The 26,246-nt window shown below is 35.9% G+C and overlaps 1 protein-coding gene across 1 annotated transcript in view; it reads left to right on the top strand.

The window, feature by feature from the left end:
- Positions 1-24,003, top strand: part of LOC111044092 (zinc finger protein 43-like) — a 34,332-nt gene extending 10,329 nt beyond the window's left edge. The window contains exons 2-6 of the mRNA XM_022329158.2: positions 12,431-12,614; positions 13,243-13,389; positions 14,482-14,618; positions 16,158-16,308; positions 23,125-24,003. Coding sequence (XP_022184850.1) covers positions 12,434-12,614; positions 13,243-13,389; positions 14,482-14,618; positions 16,158-16,308; positions 23,125-23,354 — 846 coding nt within the window. The 5' untranslated portion in view covers positions 12,431-12,433 and the 3' untranslated portion in view covers positions 23,355-24,003. The remainder of the gene's footprint in view (positions 1-12,430; positions 12,615-13,242; positions 13,390-14,481; positions 14,619-16,157; positions 16,309-23,124) is intronic.
- Positions 24,004-26,246: the final 2,243 nt, after the last annotated feature.

The following is a 26,246-nucleotide window of genomic DNA, read 5'->3' as shown; positions in this document are numbered from 1 at the left end:
TGGAAGGTATAATAATTGGACAAAGGGCTTGTGGAAGTCCCGCACCGGGTTACAATATCTGAAACAAGTTACCAAAGATCTAGGGATCCAGAGCTATTCAACTAAAAAGTACAGCTCAGGAAAGAAAACGATGGAAAGCTGCCTACCAATCAAATGATTGAAGCTGAAGAAGATATTATTCATTCTATACTCACTGGTAGAGAGTGGAAGTTAGACTGCATGAGAGTTCATACAGTGTAAGTTGTAATTCGTTTGAACGAAATTCAAAACAAAATTCGTTTGAACGAAGTTACTCAATCTTGAACGAATATCATTACAAAACAATGAGTAATGCCAACCTGTATTACTTCATGAATCAAACGCATAGAACAGATGAAATCATAATTAAACGATTGTCAGCCCTGTTAACCCCAAACAGGTTTCTGTTTTGTTATTCAGTAGCCAAGTAGTTTACGATACGGTATTGAACGAGAAAGAATTTGTTCCGATCGGGATTTTCAGATAAAAGAGTGTGATATTATAGTGGATTTCATTTTGTGTTTGGGAATGGAATAATTACAATGCCTTGTATAATTGGAAGTCTTTTCAAACGGCCTTTTCCGTCATATTCTTTTGAGGAGAGAAAAAATTGATACAAAATTGTGGATCATACTGAATCGAATTTTGTAAGGTCCCTATGATGTGTTCTGGATTAGAATTCAATGATAAGTTCTTGAAAATGATTGATAATTCTATTATTTTGATAAGTAGTTTCAATTCCAAGTCAATTATGTTTGTTTGTTTGAGTTTTAGTATCATATACGATGAAGATGAAATCAAGCAAAAATAATATATATTATATTTATAAAAATAGTTATAATATATTAAAATCATAACGGGAAATTGTAGGTCTAATATATTCAAGGTTGACGTAAATATTGATCTTCACTGAACGGATCCCCTCCCTCATCTAAGCATTTACTATGCACATCCAAGCACAAACTATTTATTATTGTAGTAGGGTACATACTGCTTCACTAACTAACATTCATTGTCATTTATATCGATATTGTCAGTGGATCTCTTTCATGAGTAGCCAAGTAGTCAATCTATAGTAGGCTATACTATAATAATATTAATGTGAATTCCAACTTGGAAACCATTGTATTCCCATTTCCCAATCATTGTAAATTGTCTTCCGACTGGTGTAACAAGTCATTATCATATTGTAAATATTTTACACTTCTTGTCGATTGATATTAATTCGATACCCCAGGTTTGGACCGTAGATGTTACTGCAATCCATGTTATTGAAGACGTTCACACTATTCCATCACATGAAAATAGTTGTCTTATCCCGTGTTATCGGCTGGGCACGTTAAACTATCGGTCCCGGCTGAAGTATGATAGTCGTAAGGCCCATTGACTTAAATGAGATATTCAGGCGAGGTGGGACCTTCCCGTAAGGGACCAACAAAAGCCATACGAATTTACTTTTAATTGTCTTATTATTAATAAACTAGCTGGCCCGGCGAACTTTGTACCGCCAAATAGTTAATGCATCTCATGACAAACTTTAGCTGGATGCACACCTTAGGAGGCGCGATACGGCATTTTGCATCGAGGTGCTTCTTGCTTATATTGGTTTGAATGGAAGAGCTGACACACACTGAATCGGCGTCGAACGGTGTAATAAGGCAATCTCCATAAGATCAAGTGAACAGTTTGTATCAACAAGCCGCGCCTCCTCAGGTGTGCTTAGTCTTAGCTTAATTTGATGCATAATATTTTTATGAAAATTATCCAACAATCAGTATTTTATATCTCAATATGGACTTCCTATGTGCTGAGTTAGTTGTATAGCAGTTTGTATTTTTAGATATATTCTAAATTGCATATTCTAAATTTACAGCATTTCGAGTTCTACGACCCAAGTTTGGACGTCGTTCGCACCGCGGCATTATTATTAGAATTAAAATTTTGTGAATCAGTAGAAAGAAAAATCTGGTGTGGCGCACTCACACAACTTTCCTTGCCGTTATGAAAATTGATCACCTGTCGCTAGTGTTCCCGCGCATCTAAAGTCTAAATTCTACTATTCAAAGATCTGAGCCAGCTGGTGACAGGACAATAACGCTGGAGACACACGAGGTCTGCAATCACTTCATAGTGAATGATTCAATAGAATTAACAGTTGCCAACAGTTTGCAATTGAATAATCACATTTTCTCGAAGTTCGAGCTTATTTTCAATTTTAGGTGAAAATGCCACTGAACATTAATTGTAGAGATTTTCATGCTCAATCTTTTCCACTTGAATTTTTTTCAAAAAATTGTATCTGAAGCCTGATAATTGGTAATCTAAAATCAAGCTTTGCATAGATGGGGTGGAGCTCCTGAAATTTTTACAGATATGGGACTTGTGGCAGTTGATAGAGTTTATCAATGACTATTTCAGCTATAAGTTTGATCAATATCGTTGGAGTCGTTTTTGAGAAAATCGCTAAAAACACTGTTTTTGACAAGAATTTTGTAATTTTAGCCGCCATCTTGAATTGCATTCGATCGAAATTGTTCGTGTCGGATCCTCATAGTGTGAGGACCTTACGTTCCAAATTTCGAGTCATTCCGTTGATTGGGAGATGAGACATCGTGTACACAGACACACATACACTCATACACACACACACACACACACACACACACACACAACACACACACACACACACACACACACACACACACACACACACACACACACACACACACACACACACACACACACACACACACATTTTTTTTTAATTTTTTTTCGGAAAGCAATACTTTCCTTACCTGTGGTAATAGGGCAAGGAAAGTAAAAAAAATAGAAAAACAGATCTATCGACGGCTGTTGGATGACGCAATGATTATAACAGCTGATTTTTATTTCTGTGTGTGGCCAGCTCACAAATATTCTTCTATAAGGATTACATGTAAACTTTGAAGGACCGTAGGAAAGAGTCCTGAAGTCTGATCATAAATTTGATACGCCATAAACCTGATCATGAACATAACAAACACAACTAAACAAAAATAATCAAATTCGGTGCTCACATAAAAAAGTTATTGAACGTCAAAATTTGAGGCTCGATTTTACTTTCCTTGCCCTATTACCATAGGTAAGGAAAGTATTGCTTTCCGAAAAAAATTAAGGTACCCCAATTTCTAAATTTCTATACGTTTCAAGGTCCCTGTGTGTGTGTGGTGTGTGTGTGTGTGTGTGTGTGTGTGTGTGTGTGTGTGTGTGTGTGTGTGTGTGTGTGTGTGTGTGTGTGTGTGTGTGTGTGTGTGTGTGTGTGTATGTGTACACGATATCTCATGTTCCAATTAACGGAATGACTTGAAATTTGGAACTTAAGGTTCTTACAGTATAAGGATCCGACACGAACAATTTCGATCAAATGCAATTCAAGATGGCGGCTAAAATGACGAAAATGTTGTCAAAAACAGGGTTTTTCGCGATTTTCTCGAAAACGGCTCCAAGGATTTTGATCAAATTTATACCCAAAATAGTCATTGATAAGCTGTATCAACTGCCACAAGTCCCATATCTGTAAAAATTTCAGGAGCTCCGCCTCATCTATGCAAAGTTTGATTTTAGATTCCCAATTCATATACAATTTAAACAAAAAACTTCGAGAAAATGTGATTATTCAATTGCAAACTGTTGGCAACTGTTGATTCTATTAAATCATTCACTATGAGGAGATAGCATACATCGTGTGTCTCCAGCGTTATGTCACCAGCTGGCTCGAATCTTTGAATAGTAGACTCTTATGCGCGTGAACACTAGCGTCACGTGATCAATTTTCATAACGGCAAGGAAAGTAGTGTGAGTGCGCCACACCAGATTTTTTATTTATATAGATCTATAAATATAAAAGCGAAATGGCACTCACTGACTGACTGACTGACTGACTGACTCACTCACACGCAGAACTAAAAATCTACCGGACCAAAAACGTTCAAATTTGGTAGGTATGTTCGTTCAGTTGGCCCTTTAAAGGCGCACTAAGAAATCTTTTGGCAATATTTTAACTCTAATGGTGGTTTTTAAGGGTTCAAAGTTCGTCTTATAGCATGTATATTCTTCTTATTCTCTTAATTATTATAATTGAAAAATGTCCATACCATATGTTAATATAGAACTATAATCTAGAGAGAGTAGCCTACCTATTTGAAACAGTTTTAACTGGTAACTAAATTAATAATTTTGTCAGGTTGGCATTAAGTTAAGTTGACTTTGTTAGGTTGGCACCAAGTTGAAGATTGAAATGCATTTATCGCGGGAAAATTGATTGGACACTGCTACTTCAATCAGAGCTATTCCTGGGAATATTATATTACTAGCCGTCAGGCTCGCTTCTCTCGCCATATCCGTTTAGCCAGACGTTTAGTCTGGACCCCCGACTGGATCGTCCTAACATATGATAAAAATGCTCAAATGAAAAATGCAGGCGAGCGAAGCGAGCCTGCTGATCTCATTCTTGGACGATCCAGTCGGGGGTCCCGGGGGCGGAGCCCCCTGGCTAGACGGATGTGGCGAGCGAAGCGAGCCTGAGGGCTAGTTAATTATATCGTAGATAAACAATAGCGTAAGTAGATATCCCATGGTATAAGGAATTTATGTCGCAACTTTTACTGTTATCTCAAACCGATTACTGTCGATTATTGTCAATTTTTATTGTTTTGTTGGGGAGATAGTGTATGAACGGCACAATTTGAGAGACTACCAGCGTCACACAGCTGCATAGGAAAGAACTATGTGAACTATCGGCTTGGGATAACAGTAAAAGTTGCGACATAAACGCCCTATACCATGGGATATCTATGCTATCGTTTCTCTATGATTATATATTCTATTGATGATTAGAGTCTAATGATTCAATCATAATTAATACTGTAGCTGAACAGAACAGTCTTTGACCGTTGGTTACGCGCTCAGTTGGACAGTTCTATGAGCTTGGGAGACTTCAACTCAGTTATAATCTAGAAACAGTTATCTTTTTCTAGTATGACTACTGTCCTCTTTCGTCCATAAATTAACATCAAGTGGGTTTGCCTGCCTTGTGTTCTCCACCATAATTAACGATATCACCCTCAGCCAGGGTTGAGGGTACGACTGAATCATGCAATGCTCCAAACGCATCAATAACCAAAGTACTGAACTAACTGCTTGATACAAGTCTCTATTATAATCGTAACACAATAATTATTTAGCCATTAGAAGATTCACGAACAGAGCTCGATAAAATCAGTCTTGATGATGGTAGTGAATGAGAATGGTTTAGTTTCAATAATTAATTATTGAAAACGAACTAATGTTCGGGGCCTCAGCAGGAACAACAGATTACTTTCCACAGCTTATTGCTTGTTTAGATTAAAAATATTAAATAGGAAGCAGGCAACTGGCTATTTTTGATGAGAGGTCCAATAATAGGAACATAACTTATTACTTATTATTACTTATAATAACCGTTTCAAATATAATCGGCACTTACAATTAATGGGTGTAATCTATAGCTGATGTTAAATTCGGTTGATCTCAGATAAATCTCAGGCGAATGAAAAATTTTAAAGAAATATTATTCAGTTTTGATTAATTGATAATTTTTCAAATGGACGTTATCCCAGTTATCAGTCCTGAGCAGATAAAACATTGAAGGTTTACGGAACGCGTCAAGTTCTTCATTCAAAAGTTTCTTCATTGGAAGTACTCAAAATTAAAATTGAGGGTTATAAGTTCTCATTTTTCATTCTCATTATTATAGTCATAACTGCTCCAATTCGGTTTCAGCTTTAAGAAGAGTTTTTTACTGGAAGCTAATCAGAATTCTAAACGACATTAGCTTTTGCTAACAATAAGTTTGTGTTCTTTGTACAGGTGACGAACATCACATTGCAGGGATATCAGGCAATTGTTTTCCCCCATCAACCCATAGGCCTATTAACAATGTTTGATTTGTTAATCCAAAGCCAATTCAATCCTATTCAAACTCAACACAGGCATCAAAGCTAACTTGTTTGAATGATTTATTAAACTGATTTTCAATTTATGTCGTATGCTAATAATTTAATGAAATATAAAAAGCTCTGTTAGAATATTGGAGTATACTCTTCAAGAGATTCTATGTTCAATCATCATAATGTTAACTGATAACAGATCTCTCCTTTCCTACTCAGTCCTTATATTCAGAATGATGATCAATACTCAATCCTTAATATAAAAATTATGATCAATAATTCGTGGTCTTTATTTACCGGTAATTGCTTCCAATCTCTGAATAAAATACGAGTTGGATTTTGATGGTGGATTGTTCTAAACAAAAGCTAATTTGTTTGATCATAGAATTTGCATGACTCAAATTATTGATAGGGATTTTCCCTTCCTTCCTCCTCCAGTTCAATTTAATTCAAGTCCAGCCAATCGGCAGTAATCATGGAGAATGGTGCCTCACTGTGATTGGTCAACGTTCTCCTCCACCCCACCGCCGTTTGTGCTAAACTAATAAAATCAATTGATTGGTCGCAGAATAATAAATGTAGTGAATGTTGAAAGATTTATTCGAATCCAGCCGCAACACTCTGCTAATAGCTTGCCGTGTCAGTAATTTATAAGAGCAAATTAATAATTGAACGGGATTGAACTCTAGTGAATGATGCACAATCACCAGTTGAAGGTTTATTTCTGTTGGAGGTTTGTTTCCAAAGGATTCCGTTTGCTGACAACAGCACTAAAATCAGGGTCGGAAACACTGTCGCTACATTGCAAATAATTGATCAAGTGGAATTGTACTTTGTCCTGCTTTACCAACCCTTCCAGAAAGCAATATTAGTAATTTTATCAATTTTGAATTATTTAGTATCAGGCTTTGTTGAGAGAACGACTTATTGATCTTTGCCCGTTTAGGAAGCAAATTCCTCTAACCACCCAACCACTTATTCACTGAGCAGTCTTTAAAACATTACATTTATTTATTCATCAAAAACTGCCACCAGTTCATTAGTGTAACGGTTGAGTGATTTCCAACCAATTTTTACTATTCACAATGATTTTCCCCTGTTGTAGATGTGTTCAAAGAATTCTGAATAATTTAAATAAGTTGAATAACTTATTGATAGCGACAGTCATGCACATCTAAAAACAGGATTACAAAGTCGGTGATTTCTACTTCCCTCAATTCATTATTCATGTGTATTCTATGTGTGAGCCAAAAATTGATTTTTACTACTATATTATTTATTACTGGATTGTCACTTATGGGTATTCAGGTTATTATTGTACATCTTCCTGAAGTGGAGGAGTATTGTTATTGATGGGAGTGGACAATTTTTTTAGGTAAAAGCTATAGGTAACGCATTAAATATGTAAGTCCTCATTACAGTCCATAGATTTATACATGGAGATTTTCTCGATGTTTCTAAAGGGGTCGTACCCTTTCATGTAAATTATAGTAATACCATTTCATTCAAGTAGATTATATACCGATATAAATTGTAAATGTATTTTCGTCCATTCCTGGAGCTCGAATCTCTGCTCTATTCGGTCACTTGCTCACACTTGTCATGCGAAACTTGTCTAGATTGGATGTGTTTATGAGGATAGTCTGCTTGAGTTCAATTATCAATTTTGAATAGATTTTCTTGAAACTGTTTCTACTCTGGTTTACTTTCATTTGAATTTTGGATGAAGATTAGGGTTTTTAGTTTCAAAATTGCGAAGAAATTTTAAACTTGAAGTTGAATAATATTATTTATACAGAATCATTAAAGCATAGAATATCAGTAGTAGTTTCGAACAACTTAAGAAAAAATTCCAGCTTGGATAACTTATTAGAAATATTCTCAGACACAATTAGCCTTAATTTTTAACGGAAAATGCAGAAGGTGTTCTGGAACATATGTCACCTAGACATGTGGCTTTTCGCTCGGTTCCACTCGAGAATCACAGGTTGGCGCGTGCCTCTTGCTAGTAATGGAAAGCCATTCGAAGCAAACAGAGCATCCTTGCATGCGAGAATTAGCACCCAGCATAAAAGTTTTGAAGTTAGATAGAAGGGACGCGTGCCTCTTGTGTTCGGATACCGTGACCAACCCTGTTGCCTAGAGATGCTCTTCGGACAGTTGAATCCTCCATTTGCAGTTTACGGTTGACGGCTTCACCCAGTGGCAGTTGAGAAGGTGTGCTGGCACGCGCTTCCCAATTAGATTCGCTAGATCATGGTCATGGAGGAAGCATAATTTATTTTTCACTGAGTTATTCCAAAACTGTGCGCAACTTGAATCGTTTCACCAATCATCATTGCACACGTATCAGAACAGATAAGAAAAGAATAAGAACTTTCTTATTAGTCTTATGTAATTATCTTATAAGCTATATAATTATGTTATGTCTCCTTTGTTGCCCATTACACACATTTCAGGTACATCAATTGATGTTCATTTCATGACACATTTCAGATACATCAATTGAAATTATAAAACCTCCCTCAAGAGTTAGGATCAATTAATGATCCCCTATCCTGAATCTTCTCTCTTCGATGAATTTTATTTGCATCACCGTTTACTCAATCTTTAATTATTTTTTTATTGATCCTTCTCATTCCAAATAGAGAACTGCTTCAACCTATTCGTCCATCTTCAAAGTGTCTCTGCTTTTTTCTACCGTGGATGCTTCAGGTATGTGGATAAGTATAAGATTGACTAGAATTCCAGGAAAATTTTTCCATGTGAATGGACATTTGAAATTTCAAATTGATCTTTGACTGATTTGTTTTTTCAAATCAATATGCTGGTAAGGTTCAATGGCATACTTTAATGGGATTTCAAATAATTTACTTATTCATAAGAAAAGTTCTTATTCTGCGACAAATTTAATTCTGAGAATGAATTTCAATTTTGGCTTACTCTGTGCAGTACAGTGTCTTCATGAAGATTCCGAATAGTTTATGAGTTTAATAATAAAGAAAACATTTAATAGTATAAAGGTTACAATTCATGGTAGGTAGAGCTTCCGATCTTCAATCATCATCGCAGTGATCAGTAGATAGATAGATAATTTAGCATCCACTGACCTCCTCTCAAAGGGGTGTATGGACTTGTCAATCATTTAAATTATAAAACTTGAATTTTGCATTTATAAAACAGATTGTTAAATATATATACTCTTGAAGGTCTACAAAAATCACCGTGAACTAAATCAACTGAAAAACTCCTGAATCGAATAAAAACACCAGGTCATTTCATTATTATTTATCGATTTACTGTATATCGAAATTGAAGTGGAAGAGTTTACAGCACGAATAATGTTTATTTTTTCTGATGAAAATAAATTAACAAATGTGCAAGCATTGAGGTAACTTGCGATTTCCGGAAGCCTTCTTTTTGAAAGGCCTACATCCGGCGATAAATTATCATACGACAATCCAAATCGAATACCTAATCGACATTTGGAATCTGTAAAAGCTTTCCGTTTCATGACACCTGCGCCATTAAAATATGAAATGTGTAACTTTCAGCAAAGGTCAATGGTAGACTACAATTCTGACGAAGCTAATTTATTACACAGACTACTAGGAAAATGCTCATCACACAAATCCATTGGGAATTCAATCACCCGAACACATAATAATATCCGTTGATGGAGTAGAACATCCTTGTCATAATATGAAGTATAAATATTGTTGACAATCTAATGGTCTCATAGCATTATTTCATTTTACTATTTTCTATGTAATATCTATTGTATAATAGAACAACAATTAAAAATAAAACATGCCCATATCCAACGTGAACGATCTAGGTTCATTCAGTTCATTCAATTGTAGTATTATTTAAAAAATTTCGTCTTTTTTTGTTAATAATATTTTTTTCCTTTGTATTGATAAATAAATGAAGTTGGACTTGATTTTGTTTATATAATAGCAAATAATTCATACTTATGAAATTCCAATATTTTCCCTAGCTTTTGTGAATGCACATGGATTATTTGGTTTTCTTTCCTTTTTAACATGATTTTAAGACAGTATATAATTAATAATTTTGTAATACGTAACGTCGTTAATATCAATCAGGTACCCCGTGAATGAACTCTACATTGGAAAACGCTGTTATAAGGTTTCCAGAGCTGTTGATAACAGCAGGTGAGGAAAATGTGTCATAGCGATAACATTGAGTGAGAAATCTGAGCTGTCTGCTGTTTCGAGCACTCAATCATTCACTATCTGACCGCTGTCCAAATCAGTGGATGTTCAACAACAGCACCTATCTTGTTCTCACCTTACTTGACGACACAGAAACACGAATGTCGAGTCAATTTTCGCGTCAACTATTGATTTTTTCTGCGATTTGCAAGCTGTGTAATATGTCATTTAAATGGCTTCGCATGACATCGTTTGTCCTGTTTTCTTTTTTACCTTCCAACTAGCTGATTGAAACTCGACTTGTAGGAAATGTTTCGCAGGCAATAATTATCAATAATGAAAGTTCCCATTAGTATTCACTATCAGTTATCACAAAAGATACTACTCTCAAACTTCAAACTACTTTTAACAAGAGTCACTGTTCCTAAACGTAACACAATAAATTATGCACTTGCAAAAAGTGTAATTGTATCATTATTAAGTGGGAGTAGGACTATCAGGAAACTATTCACAAAATATTTTTCTATTGAGAAATATTTTCTTCATGGTTTTCATAAAAATCTGGACTAGGTAGCTTTCCATTACCCAATATTATTGCTTAATATTACTTGCTCTACAGTATTTGCTATCAAGTTATAGACACTCTTCGACAATGATGCTCATCGTCAATTTAAAGATCCTAGTACTTGTATAGCGAGGTTAAAATCTATAAAAATGAATTAATTCAATCAAGAAAGTGATTTAATAGCCAAAAAGTTATTCTATCAAAAAAATTAATCACAGCAGTATGCGGATTACCACAACAGAAAAGAAGATGGGAAGAATTCGATGGGAAACGAAAGAAGTTATTCCAGTATATGAAGGAATTTTTCAATTTTTCGCAATGATAGTTGTTTTTTTATGAATTTTTCTGAAAACTGTTACTTTAATTGCGAGTGTGAGTGTGAATTACCGAGTGTGAGTGTAAATTATCGAGTGAGTCTAAAATTGAAACTTATAATTTTGCCAAATAAAATAAAGGCAGCCTCGTTGAAAATCATATATGACGTACAGGGAACGTTGTGCTCAAAATCAAGCTTTCCGATTTGTCGAACGAGGTGATCACGTGATTGTTGCAGTATGTGGGTGGACTAAAAGGGAGCGATCAGGTTTCCTTTCGGTAGGCTACACATCGCGTGAATACGGATTGACCAAGGCGTGTTGTGATTGGTCGTCACGTCCTGAGCCTGAGCCATCATTCGAACGTGTTCGTGTCTCGGAAAAACATTAATCTAGAGCTGAGCAGTCACAGACAGAGGTAAAGGAAGGCCCGGGGGAAGTGGCATATAAATACCATACATCGTAATGGGTGTCAAAATGTGACTTTGCGTGTTGCTTTTCTACCGCGTTTGGAAATGGTCTGGCAGCGCCTGTACACCTCACCAACATTATATTTCCCACAAATCGTCTCTTGCTGACTTTTTTACACCCACACGCTTTCTTCTAATCTCCTGTCAATGATTTGATTTTCTCATTCTATATGCAGTGCACGATGGATTTTTGGTGTTGAACTAAATGTCTAATGTTGAGTCTTATAAGTTCCAACCAAGTAGCTTCATGGTGTAAATTAGAAATTTGGGCCCTAATGTCGAACTTGACTGAACGAAATTCTAGTAAACTTCGTTTTTATCCACAAAAACATATGCGAGCTACATACCAAGCTATATACGTTTAAAATTGGGTGTAGTATGGATTGGATAATGCATAAAAGCTGCTATTCTAGAGGGCTAAAATAATTCGTGTTCGTGATGTCTTCCAAAATGCAATTTGGAGAATCCTTGAATGCTGTGAAGCGGGGACCAGAAATATTTCATTCATCCATTTATTATGGACCAACGCTGAAGAATGCTAATCAGATGGTGATAAATTGAGAATGTTGAGCAGTTATCAATTTTATCGCGAACGAGTTCGATTGCTTGAACTTGTATTTGAAATCAGATCGAGGGGAAAATTGATTACTATTCCACTGCATTTCACTACTAATTCACCAGCTCTTCACATGGAAGCTTTTGATTATTTTTCCCCCTTCTTACAAAATCCTCATGCAACACAACTTCATGAATGCACTTTTTATTGTTCGGGAAGTTTATTATACTCTTGCTCAAAATCATTGTCTAGATTATTTGTTCGATGCAGGAATGATGATGTGAATGATTTTAGTTCTTTAAATTTGGATTCATGTTTTGGATTTTGAATTTGGGTTTTGAGTTTTTGTATGTTGTGTTGTAGGTGATGCCTCGGTCTTACCTGATGAAAGGGGTGCAGGACTCCCCTCCGCCAGATGCCTCCACCACCTCTCCCAGCCAGCCCGGCTCCTGGGAGTACCGCAGTGCCTTCCAGTTCGTCGTCTGCCAAAAGTCGGCCCTTGGTCTGGGACAACAACCTGTCTCCAACTGGGCTCATCCTGCCACAGGTAAGCAGAGGGAACACTCCGCAAAATTATCTCTTATGCTTTCTTAGCTTTTTCAATAATTTTTTTGCCTTTGAAAAGAAACAGACATTTATCATTTTGAGCATAGATCAGCGAAGTATTGATGAGCATAACTGAACGAACATATTGATAATAAATTTTTAAATTTTCCAAACCAATATTAAAATAATGAGTAAAATGTGCTATTTGATAGAAATTTATCCTTTAGAATATGAGTTGAATATACTCAATTTGGTTTTATTTATGGCTTCTATAAAGATAGTGTATGATTACTATTTGAAGAATTTTCTCTTTAGAACGAACAAAAAATTGCTATAGAATAAAGCCATTGTCTCTTTTCCATTCAACAAATTGTGTTGAGAATATCTGTTCGTATAAAGTAATAATAAATACCAGTAATCAGGTAGTTTTCCATGCACGATCAATCAAATACGAAGCATCATCACCTTGAGTATATAACGCAAACGACGGATGATTGATGAACGAAGATTTCTTAACATTTGCATATGTGACACAATGTTTATAGATTTGGTAGTTCACATGTTGAGTATGGTTTGCATGGCATGTAACCAGTATCCAGTGACCATTGATCGATTGTTGTTTGTTGCAGCGGTGTGGGGAGCCCCTCAAAGTGGTCTGCCTCTGCTATGGCCTCCGCCCTCGCTCTTTCTGCCCTACAGTCCTCCATTGCACTTGTCGCCGGACAGGGCAGCATACACCCCCGACCCGGCCTACACGCCCGAAAAGGCAAAAACTGGTAAGTGACACTAACAATGATATTTTAGCAAATCTCTTCTCAGATCGTTTCCTTCAACTAAGTTAGCGTTTATGACAATTGATTAAACAATATTCAAATAGTTTATGGATCTATCATGGACGTAACTTGAACACGCCCAAAATAATATCAAATCAAAATCTTTATTTCGCCAAAATACAAAATCACCAAAAAATTTACAATTAATAATACAATAATAATTGAAATATATACAGTACATATATAATCATAGAAATGAATAATACATTCGAATGTATAAAAAGAATTGGCACAGCTGGCAAAGCGAACTTTCGCGCTAGCTGTTAGTTCACATAATTCACTTAATTGAGCAAAATCACATAAATGTGTAATACAAGGGTGCCCACAGGAGAGGGGGGCTTGGACCTTACCTGGAACTCTACGCTGAATTTCTCAAATTGGGAGAATTAAGGGGGGGCGTCATTTGCATGTAGTGATATTTTATTCAGTATGAATTCATGTATAAAGTTTTATTCTCAATATCATATTTCGAATTTTCAGCAATTTGTTCAGTATTGTCGGATGGCAATAAAGTTCACCGTGAAATGTCAACTAGCTTAAAAAATGAATGGATGCGTGTAGTATAACTATTCCAGAAATACAAAAGATTGACAGGTCTCTAAGTTGCAATGGAAGAGAGATTAGAGAATGTAATAATAGAAAATATTAACTGCATAAACTAATATTATAGAAAATAATATCACTCTCTGTTGATCTTTGTAGTTAGTTGTAGTGTTTTGAATCGTTGAATAAAAAATAATAACAATATCGTGTGACCTGGCTGGCTCAGGTCTGGTGTCAGAGTTTTCAGGTCGCAACTTTTCAATTTCAACTTAATTCAATCGTTGAATGGGACTCAAGAATACAGTAGTGAGTAGCTCCATAGAACTTTTTCTTGGATTGATTTTGTATTAAAATATGAAACAAGTAGTGCTATTGCCTTGATTGGCTTGGAGAAATGTGTCGAGTTTGAGGTTTCTCATGTCATATTTCAAAATGAAGTTTAAGATCATTGTATTATAGGCCTACATTCCAATTTGCATTTTTCTTTTGCAGAAGATGAAGTGCCCCTCAACCTCTGCACAAGACCAAGAAAAGCACTGGAGATCTGGTCACCTGCAAGTTTATGCGAAAAGGAAGAATCTCCTCAATCAGCTACCTCATCACAAACGACGCTCGAGAGAACATTCCAGGTAAATAACATGCCCTCTCTACATCCTCAGTATTAGAGCTATTACTGGTGATTCAACAGAATCTCTCTCAAAATTGCACCAAACCAATCACTCTCAAACATTCACTGAGTGTTTCAAACAGTATTTCAATTTTTTTTCACCAATTTCTCGAGAACTCAAAATTCATAATTTTTTCTCCATATTCTACAAGGGTTCAAGATCCAGACTCTAATAGCTTCGGCAAGTATCAAAATATTCCAAGAAACCTCTACATTCTTTCAATATTATGAAATTCATAATTCTCGCAATTTGTAACTTGATCAAAACTAACAAAATTTGAATCGATTTAATCACATGAATTGATCGAGTCCTTGTGAAAAAGCTGGTTGTCAAGTAGCAAGGCTATAAAATGCCAAGTTGAGCTGCAAGAATGAGGAAAATAATATTGAAGCTCGATTAGATTAGACTTGATACCAGCTGTCAACACAGGGAAGTTCGAGCAATGATTCAACATCTATTCAATCAAAAACGTTCGCTTAGTAGAATGTCATAACATTTAACTAGGAAAGCTGTTCTTCAATTCTCCTTGGTTCTGTATTTGCGGATGATTTACATGATTACCGTCAAAGCTTGTCTGGGAGATAATAATCTACCAAATCAACCGCTTTTCTCAAAGTACATTCAACCGATTTTTCCAAAGCACATCACCAATTTCTTCTCAGTTCAATTTGAATTTTTTATTAGATTCCAGAAGCAAATCTATTCATTCAGTGGTCGCTCCTTTGAATCGAGTAGAACACATCAAACTGTGCATGGCATATAAACTCACCCTTCCTCGGAGAATCGTAGAAATGAACAATAATTCCTTTTGATGGATGTTCTCCAAATAAATAGCGATTTCATATTTTCTTTTCACGGAATACGATCGTTAGTCAACTATCTTTGTTTATTCATGCACCAATTCCCCACTTGGCAGATTGATAATTTACTCTTGAAATGGAAAATACCTATATTTCCTTGGAACTCTGAATGTTTGAATACTCCTTTTAAGGATGTTGTGTTCTCATTTATCTTAATTTTCTCATTCCAAATTCTCTCATTCTCAGTATATTAGCCTAGAGTATATACAGTATAACTTCAATAATCCGAATTATTTGGGACCAGACCCCTTCGGTTAATTAACTATTCGGGTAACTGCAGTTTACACAAGAAAATTGGAAAGACCCTTCATTAAATATATTTTAGAATCCTATTTTTACTTTAATTGTAACTGGTTGAATACTTCACTGTATGGATTGAACTTTGCTAAAAGTGTGCTAATACTCTTGTACAAATTCGTGGAGACTATGGGAAATTCCACCTACTTTCTTCTAAAAGCTATTTGGATAATATTCAATTCGGACAATCGGAGTACGGATAATTGGAGTTCCACTTTACGTCTTTAGATATTCACCCCAGTATATACGAGTAGAACAGGACAAGACTTTACTGTCATTATGCTAGTATTATGATTAATGACTTATTTATTAAAATTGCAATTATATTGTTTGTGGATGACAGTGTATGCAGTGTGGCAAGACGTTCAAGCGCTCGTCGACGCTGTCCACTCACCTGCTCATCCACTCGGACACACGGCCTTACCCCTGCCAGTTCTGCGGCAAGCGCTTCCACCAAAAGTCCGACATGAAGAAGCACACCTACATTCACACTGGTGAGTAACATTTTCCGCTCTATGGAATGTCTTTTTCATGTTTCCTATAGAATATATACTGAGAGATTATTTTATTTCATTTGGAAATTAGTTCATTAGCATCTTCATTTCATTTGTTTTTATACTTATCATTTGAAAATTCAAAGTCTTATGAAGTCCATCGTCAATCGTCGATATCATAATATATATAGACGATATAAATTAGATGGAACTCCGTTCATCAGCTCTACACCAATCACGAAGAAGGATTCTATTGAATTTTTTCAGCTCGTGTTTCAATTGAACCGGCCTTTCCTTCAATAGACGGTGGACACGCGTACTTATCACTTATTCAGGGCTTCACTGAAAACAAGTTGCATGCTGTTTGGTACGGATAGCAATTGAGGTATTGAGTAGCGCACCTAGAATGGAACGGAACAAACAGAGCTGCGATCGGTCCTTGTTTATGCATAAAACAATGAGTAATTGAATCCGCGCCGTCTATTTCATTACCGCTTTTAAACAACTACTGCTCGATTTTCTCCAAGTACGGAAGAAGAAGAAGCAGCAGCAGAATAGTGGATAAAAATAAACGGCAACTATTGGTTCCATTCGACAATAATTATACGTTCATTTTCATTTGCTCTGAGTGCCTTCGATCAAATCTCACTGCTTGTCTGGTTGCAGACAAACCCTGGTGTTACCTTAAAAATTAATTCTATTTGAGCCTTGGCTGAGGACATTTACCCTAAAGTGACACTTATTTTTCGGTACCATTTTACTTCTAATGAATATGTACGCTACTTGAAGCATTACAGGAATACTTTATGAGAAGCAGCACCAGTAGACGCAATATTAGGGACACGTAAAAAAATTACATTGAGAAATAATTTTGTTGGATCAATTATTCTCAATTGAATTATCTTGCAATCTTCTTCATTGTAGTTCATAATTCTACAATTATTATGATTCATAAAATTCGTTATTTCTATCTAGAAATTTTATGGAATCCCACATGTATCATCACTTTCGTATTGAAATCATTCTCAAATTCAAATGAAGCACTCAGGAGAGACCTCCCCCACTACCCAATTAACACACCCCCCCCCCTTGAATCGGGTACCCGAAAAATGTCATTGGTCATTTTTAACACCACAAGATTTTTTACATTTGACACCCCCTCCGCACTCATAGAAGGCAGTCTGCCTTCAAACCCCTCCTCCTATTTGGCTACTTCTGTAGTACAAAAAAACAGCTAACAGTATGTTGATTGTTGAGATCAAAAAAACTTTCAGACCCATTAGCCTACAAAATAATCATTATAGATAAAATAAATAAATGAATAAATATTTATTTCCCAAAAAACTAAAACTACAACATCAATTACACAAAATATTAGTTTTAATGTTTATTTTGGACAAAAATTTTATGAAAATTGTACACGTGAAATTCTAACCTTATCTTGGACATTGTCATCTATAAATTTGGAAGAAAAATAGCACAAGGACTACCTTATTATTTTATCTTTCAATGTTATTACATTAGTGTTATTTGCATTGTAAATAAATGAATCAAATAAATAAATAAATATTAGATAAATTACAATATTACATATAATAGTTAGTTACAAAAAATTCTTATAATGTGTCCTCTACTTGTTTATTTTTTTCTGTGTGGAAATTGACCTACTCCACTATGGCGTACCATGTTCTAGAGTAGGTTTTGTTAGTTTTTTGTTCGTATTATTAATTAGTTAGTGTTTAGTAAGTTATTAGGTGATTAGTTGTTTGAAATAATGTTTCCCATGTTCTGTCTTCCTTTGCTCATCAACCAATTGTGTACTATTGTTTTAATCTTTCTAGCATGATTAATCTGTTTAAAGTTTGCAGGAAGTAGATTATATAATTTTGGTGCTAAATTATTGAAATGTCTCTGATATAGTGCCTCCCTTGCAACACTGGTGATGAGAAGATTCCTGTATCTGGTGTTGTGGTTGTGGTTTCTGGTTTGGAATGTTGTTGGGTTCTTGTGTAATCTGCATAGTATCTCCTTGGAGTAGAGCTGTCTTGGATCCATCACATCAAACTCATTGAATAACTGGTCTGATGAATAGCGTGGAGGCTTCTGGTTGATGACCCTCATGATCAGCTTCTGTACCCTGAAGAGCGGTTCAATGTGCAAGAAGCTTGCACCTCCCCATCCCACAATCCCATACAGCATGAGGGACTGTGCTAGAGAGAAGTAGATAACTCTTAGACATCCCTTGTCGACCAGTGTCCTCAATATCCTGAATCTGCAGATGGTCTTCCTCAGTCTCCTGCATAATTCATTGAGATGATGATCCCAGCGCAGAAAAGAGTCCATTGTAACTCCCAGGTATTTCTGTGACTGTTTTCTGTGAACTGTGTATGAAGTGTTATTCCATTGATTCTTATTATCATCTCATCTCCTTTTGGCTGTCCATGTTGAGTCGCTGGAAAGGTCAGAAAGAAGGTTTTCTCATGGTTCAATATTAGCAGATTTTCACTCAACCAGTGAGACACCCTCTGAAGTCCATTCTCGGCTTCTGTCCAGGTCTTCTCCCAGGTCGGTTCAGAGAACAGTAGAACAGTATAATCTGCAAAGGTGGTGATTGATCCATTAATTTCCATGTTGCATAATGAATTTATGTAGAGAAGAAAAAGAATTGGTCCTAGTACTGTTCCTTGTGGCACCCCAAACTTTACAGTCAGCTTGTTGCTCATACATCCATTGACTCTGACACATTGTGTTCGGTTTGATAGGTAGCTCTTGAAAAGATTCCATGCGACTCCTCTTATTCCATAGTTATCAAGCCTTGAAAGAAGAATGTCATGTGACACCGTATCAAAAGCCCTCTTTAAATCTAAGAATACTGCTAATGGTTTCTCTTCAGTATTTATTTTATCGGCAATCTGAGTGGTCACATAATGGATAGCATCATTTGTACTGCGACTAGATCTAAAACCATATTGGTTTGGCGATAGATTATTTTTTCAATAAGGCTGATCAGTCTTGTTTTGATACACTTTTCAAATGTATTCAATTATCAAGAAATGAATAAAATTGACAATACAATAAAATTAACATTGGATGTATAATAAACTAATTACATGTGGATTTTATCTATTGTCTATGAATAAATATATTAATAAATTGTTGAGAAATTGAGAAAAAATAATCTACAATTACGTGAAACACACATCATTCATCATCCACGAGAAAGATGTGCATATCTCACTGATTGAATCCAAACATCAGGAATCCAAACATAATGTGAGAGTATTGAATTTTGTGACCCTTCAAACAATGAATAAGCTAGCAGCAACTAGTATTTATGAGAGCACTAAGAAAGTAAAAGCAATGGAACCGGTGTCGAATTCCCGGTGAGTCTTTCAATTATTGACAGTTTGCATGGACGACATTGGTAATTATGGTGGCTGTACTGAGCCTACACCCCTCGGTGGGTGGGTGGATAGTTCGGAAACTCGACAACTGTTTTGACATGTGACTGAGCATGAAGCCGTATCGGCTAGAAGCGTGTGGCATAAGTAATGCGCGAATCTTTCTCAGCCACAAAACTTACAAACTTTCGCAGTAATCAATTATTGAGAGGCGACAAAGCGCTAAACTGAGACCAGTTAATCTGCTGAGCTTTCCTTTGCCAAATTCTGCAAATTTAATGCCTCCATGTACGAAAAGTTCGCGTGCGCTACTTTTTTGCCTCTAAACTGTTTGAAAAGCGGGCTTTTTACTGTCCAGCTTTCATTCTTCCCACAATAATTAATCTTTCATTGGCACTGTAACGAGATAAAAATGACACTCTAAACAGCACATCTTTGCGCTGGCCTTTTATTTGAAAAATTATAATGGACATTTCAAAAAACTTTCATCGAAAGTACATTCTTAAACAGCAGTAGTTATAAGTAACAGCAGTTACCTTCTTGAAGTTGTATTGGGATTTTTAGTCATTAAAATGCAATTGATATTGATTCCACTAAAAATTACATTCGACTGTTCTGCAATACATGAAATTACGTATCAAATACTGTGTACTTTACAATCTATGTAAAGCACGATGAATCAGCCTGGACCTAGTTTTGCTGGAATTTATTCCCTTCATATGTCCCTACATAAAGAATTCTAGTGAAACATGATATTTGTCACAAATTTTACAAGATCTATGTAGATTCGCGGAATTACTTCCTGGAATTTCCAATCGTGAACGTGAACGATCTGAAGACGTCCTGGAAGTAAAAAAATTAAAAAATCAAGATAAAATACCAACCTCAAATTTACATCCTTCATTTTTGTTATTCGCACAACCGAGAACTTTGATATAGTATGACTCATCCCCCAATCACATCCTCCCATCTAAGAGCTTGAATACCGTATTTGTAGTAATCGTGCGGCGAGACCCAATAAAAATGTGAACAGCTACAAGAAATAAAACAAAAAGGAAGAAAAGCATAAGATGGGTGAGAAAGAGAGATAGAAGAAGGCTCGTGCCGGACATCTGTCGGCATGAGATTTAGTGGTGCTGACTGCTGAGGCCGAGGCACACGCCGGCCTGAGAAGCACCTGCCTCCTCGATAGCTTCACCTCGTCATTATCATACTTTAATATCTCCTTTCTTCGTCATCTAATGCTTCTCGCTTTTCCGACAACTGTTTCGAATACCTCTAAATCCATCACTGACCCAGTTCAACTTTAAAGGCGCCCGCTCGCTCCTCTCAAAATAAAAACAACACGACAATATGAATCTTTTCCGTTTTTAATCCTGTTTGGATGCAGTCTGCCGAGGAGTCAACTCGCGCAAAAAGCTGTCGCTTTTCATTGCCGAGAGAAACAGTTGAATCTCAGTCTGGCTGATTTGATGAATGCAGGTTCTCCTAATAGTCCAATAGGCATGGTCCAATACAAGTTTCGGTTCAGATACCACATAGTTTCTGATTTAGTTATGGTCCAATACAAGTTAGTATGGTCCAATACAATTTAGTTTATGGTCCAATACAAGTCTCGGTTCAGATAGCACATAGTTTCTGATTTATAGTTTTAACGAGTATCGATGACGTACCAGCAGCCATTTAATACTTTATCTCATATTATTTTAATTGGTGTATTCATAAGAGCATTGAACATATTCTGAGCTGTATAGAAAAATAGGAATGCGGCATTGTATGATGTGCGATCGCGTAATGAAGCACTGGATTATCGGCCAAAACTCAATCTCAATAACATAGAATTCTCAATCTTCCAGTAATTTATGAGGCCCAAGAACAATTTTTATCAGAATAGAAATGAGATATTAACACTACATACTGATGAAATATTGAAACATAATAGTATGGTCTGAGAACGAAATGCCTATAGATGATTCCAATTTAATATTGGAATTCAGTATATACTGCGTCAATAATAATATTCCACATTAAATTCGGTTCAAAAATACGAGTAATCAATTGTTCCAAACCACCTTTGGGAATATTAGATGAATCAATTTCTGAATTCTGTAGTATTCTATAGAATGAAGCAAACACTTTTTCCATGTCTCTAGAAGAGCCTTTCTAAATCATGAAGCATGATAATAATATTGATGAAACTGAAATAAATTATTGGAGGAGTGATATTGAATTGGTGTGTATCGTAACAACTCTCGACGGCTGTTTGCTTGTTTGTGGAGGGTGACGGACCGTGTGACGTGAGCCGCCGACGGAAAAGTCGGGAAAACAAGAATAGAGTTTTCTTGTTTCCAAGTTTGATGACATTGTTGGAGTGTACTCGTGAAAGAATCGGCCGGAACCGAAACTTTGCTCGGCAGCTGCCCGGGACCGGAAAAGGCACTCGCGGCCACATTGTTTGCTGTTTGTTTGCTCCATGGAGGCCGCCTTCAATTAGAATAATTACTAGGACACGTGTCCTATCCCCAAAGCACTGCTTTGTGTCTTCTTCCATTCTTTCTCGCCCACTCGCTCTCGATTCAGGAACAATTAAAGCAATCAATTTCGTATAAATCATTCCTTCTTTCTAATTTTGACAAGAATTATTTACGACACATCCACGTCTAAAGTTCTTCGTGATGGGAAAATAATTTCAATACTTTCATTGAACTTGTACTCTCACTATTATAATTAATAAGACCTTCACCAGAGTCAAAATTATGTTATTTTAAAATACCACTGTCTTTGTTTTAATGCATCCATCTTGATAATTCAATATAGAAGTGAGTTACAATCCTATAGTGGACTGGAGATTTGTAAGCTATTCGGGCCGCTTACTATACATTGGAGCCGATTCACTACAATAATCCAGTACAATAATTCTGCTAGGATCAGACCTAAACTGAACTATCCTATTAGTTTTGGTCGAAAATTAACTGAAGAGGAAAAAAGGTTTCCCCAATGTGGCCATTTGTATGGATTATCAGAATGAGGCTTGATGGTAGTCTGTAATATCCAGTATCAAAGTTTATTTTGACAAAATTGTACTAAAATATAAATAGTTCAATTCAATCCTTGAAATGCACGTGAACTCATTGAGTTGTATGAGAGTATTCTAAAATTAGAAAATCAAAGCACCATTTTTCAACTCAATTTTATTAACTATTTTCTATAAAGTTGGAAAAGGTACTTTGATTCTTTTAATTTCCACATAAATACGAGTAGCCCCTACAAAGAAAGTGAGTTTATATCATAATGATATGGAATGTATAGGAATGACCAGGTTGTATAATATCAGCTCCAATATTTTGTTATTATAATATTAAAAGTTTTTGCGATTTCTTTCGACTAAATGTTGCATTTTGCGTTTGTATTGCAGGCGAGAAGCCTCACAAGTGTGTGGTGTGCGGCAAGGCGTTCAGCCAGTCGTCAAACCTCATCACGCACATGCGCAAGCACACAGGCTACAAGCCTTTCAACTGCGGCCTCTGCGAGAAGGCCTTCCAACGCAAGGTAGATCTGCGCAGGCATCGCGAGAGTCAGCACCCCGGATCGCCGCCTCCACCGCCCCCGGCGTCACACAATGCTGTCACCAGCAGTACCACCTGAGGGGGTTACCACCTGAAGGCGCCACCATCTGAATACGGCACCACCTGAAGGCGTCACCACCTGAAGACGGCACTACCTGAAGGCGTCATCACCTGTCACAACCTTAAGGCGAACCGTCAACCACAAGTCTTCCTCAGACGCGTCATCTGGCAGTTGCCACTGCTATTCAACACTCATTCACAAATGAGGAGTTCGATCGCATCAAATCTATTATAAAGAAATTTTACTACTTACTTATCTGCAGAAACCTGTCTTGAGTTGGTTATGTTTTATGTATGTTACGAATGTTCACCTACTTCATTCGACATTTCCTTGATTTCTTATTGTTTTGTTTTGTCAACAACTGATAGTTGGTCACCAATAGCTGATAGACTGTCTTTACTGGCAACGTTGTCTGCTACATATTTCCTATTTGTGGCACTATTTGGACTGTAAACGTAGATGAATACATAAAATGATAAATCAACTGAAATCCAAGAATAATCTTCTCAACTATGAATTCCTTTAAATGATTTCTCATGGTACAACTTGTATAAATTAAATTGAAGAAGAATTATTGTAATTGTCAAAATAGCCCATTCTGAATATGAAAGTTCTCTAGAAACTTCAAAATTTCAAGTCGAGATATCAGATCGCAGAAAAAAATATATCAAAATTGTAAATTATCTCTTTCTGTACAAAATAGCTATGTAAATATCACTTCAACCATGCCATATCACCAAGCATTCTTATTTTGTAACATATTATTATTTTCTTTCAAAAAGATCTGCGATATGACAAATCCAGTCAATCATGAGACTTTACTGCAGCTACTTACCAAAGAATACTAGCATTTAAATCTTTAAACTACTATTTAAGTAGCTTTTAATAAAATTAGTTAAAATACTCAGTAGAGAATTGTGATAAGTTCTATTATTTTGTGGGTTTCCAATTCGGAAGCATTTTGAAACTCATCAAATCGATAAAGTTGAAATACCGTAAGTTGATTCGGTTGATAGGTCGCTGGGCTATTCCAATTCGCCTGTTATCCGGGGCCAACGTCAGTAGTTTTATTGTTTTTATTTTACCATTACACGTGTACATATCAAGTCACCTATAGTGAATAATTATGATTAAGAAAGTTGAAGTATTCAGAGACTCAAAAAATTATAGTTTCTAAAACATGGCACTGTAAGTTTTATATCCACTGTGTCCGAAGCTTGAGACCATTAAGTTTTATGATAATTATTTTGTACCTAAGATTTTTATGATTATTGTAAATTCTGATGTAATTTATTGTATATTATGGAAGAAATGTTTGTTCAAAATGTTCTCAATATTTAAAGATTGAATTTGAATAATAAATGTATCATTTTTTCTATTTAGTATTTTTCCTTACTACTACACTGAGCCAATCATTCATCCTTTTCATCCATCAGATTACAGTCAAGAAACCTTCCTCCAGAATCCTCATTTTTCTTATCATTTGGTTTGATTTTTCAGTTTAAAAAAAATTCAAATAGGAACTTTAAATTGAAGACGATGAAAATCGTTAGTTTTATTGATTCAAGAACCGAGAAATTAGGGACAATTGCTCGTCTTGCTTAGTTTTCATGAATCTGAATTGACTTTCGAAATACGTCATTTACCACACTAACACTACCTATAATAACATAATGCCTATATTCTATAATCTACTTTAAATACAATGATCTTTCATAGCACGGAAGAGCGTAATGAAAAGCATTCAGAATTTCTCCATGAACGACATGGAAGAGATTCTACAAAACATTATTTCAAAATCTTGAAATGAACAATATTCCCAATCAATTTAGCTCACAGCTTTACATCTATGGTAGGCCTATGTGCAAGGTCCGTTTATTTGAGACTAGCAGGTAACCCGTGCTCCGCAAGGGTCCAATTGAAAACACTGAAAATTTGACCTACTGAAATCTTGAAGAATTCAAAAGAGGCCTATAACCACCCTAGGTGAATTGAGAATCTATATTAAAAATCTATTGACAATCTAAGTGCGAAATTTGAAGTTAATCAGTTCAGTAGTTAATACGTGATGATGCGTCATTCGTAAATTTCCTACCATCCCGTACGTTTATTATTCTTTCCTTTATTATAGCATAGATAACGAACTTATCACTTATGAAATAAAATCGGAACTCTTCTTGTATTCAGGCTGAGTTTGCTAATGAACTTTTCATGTTCCTGTAACCGTCCCAGATCAGGGTAGAATAGATCTCTACCTACATTACTTTCGGGAGTCATGGGACTTGCTTAATAAACAACAAAATTTTGATTTCTATTAAACTTTTGAATTTTATTGATTGAATTAGACTAATCAAATTCTGGACAACAAATAATCTGTAACATTTTATTGCACGTTCCAAAGTTGAGAAAACTGTCTGCTTAATCTATAATATACTAAGGAAGAGAACTGGCTCATACATATACGGGATAGGAAATACATACGAATGACGCATCATCACGTCTGAACTACTGAACTGAACAACTTGAAATTTCGCATGTAGGTTCTTCATTTATCGAGGATGGTCATAGGACTATTTTCAGTTCTTCAAGATTTCAGTACATAAAGTTTTCAATTCGTCATGCTTCCAGTTCACTCACATTTTCACGTGAATTATGCTCCCTCTCCACCAACAAGACGACCGTTCACGTGGAGACAGAGCATAATTCCGTGGACTTGGCAATTTTATTATCATCGTGGGGAAAAAATGGAAGTTGAAATATTCCCAAATACTAGAGACCATCGCTAATGGAAATACTCCTCCTTGAGAATACTTCAACCCTGCATATGAGATTGGAGTTTTCCTTATTGGACGCAAGTAAACAAAATCCTTATGTGAGGAAATTATTTTTCAACTGAAAAATGAATTTCTC

Source organism: Nilaparvata lugens, chromosome 3 (assembly GCF_014356525.2).
Source record: "Nilaparvata lugens isolate BPH chromosome 3, ASM1435652v1, whole genome shotgun sequence".
Taxonomy (NCBI): Eukaryota; Metazoa; Arthropoda; class Insecta; order Hemiptera; family Delphacidae; genus Nilaparvata; species Nilaparvata lugens.
The sequence above is the reverse complement of the archived record's forward strand: the minus strand, read 5'-3'. Positions and strand labels throughout refer to the sequence as shown.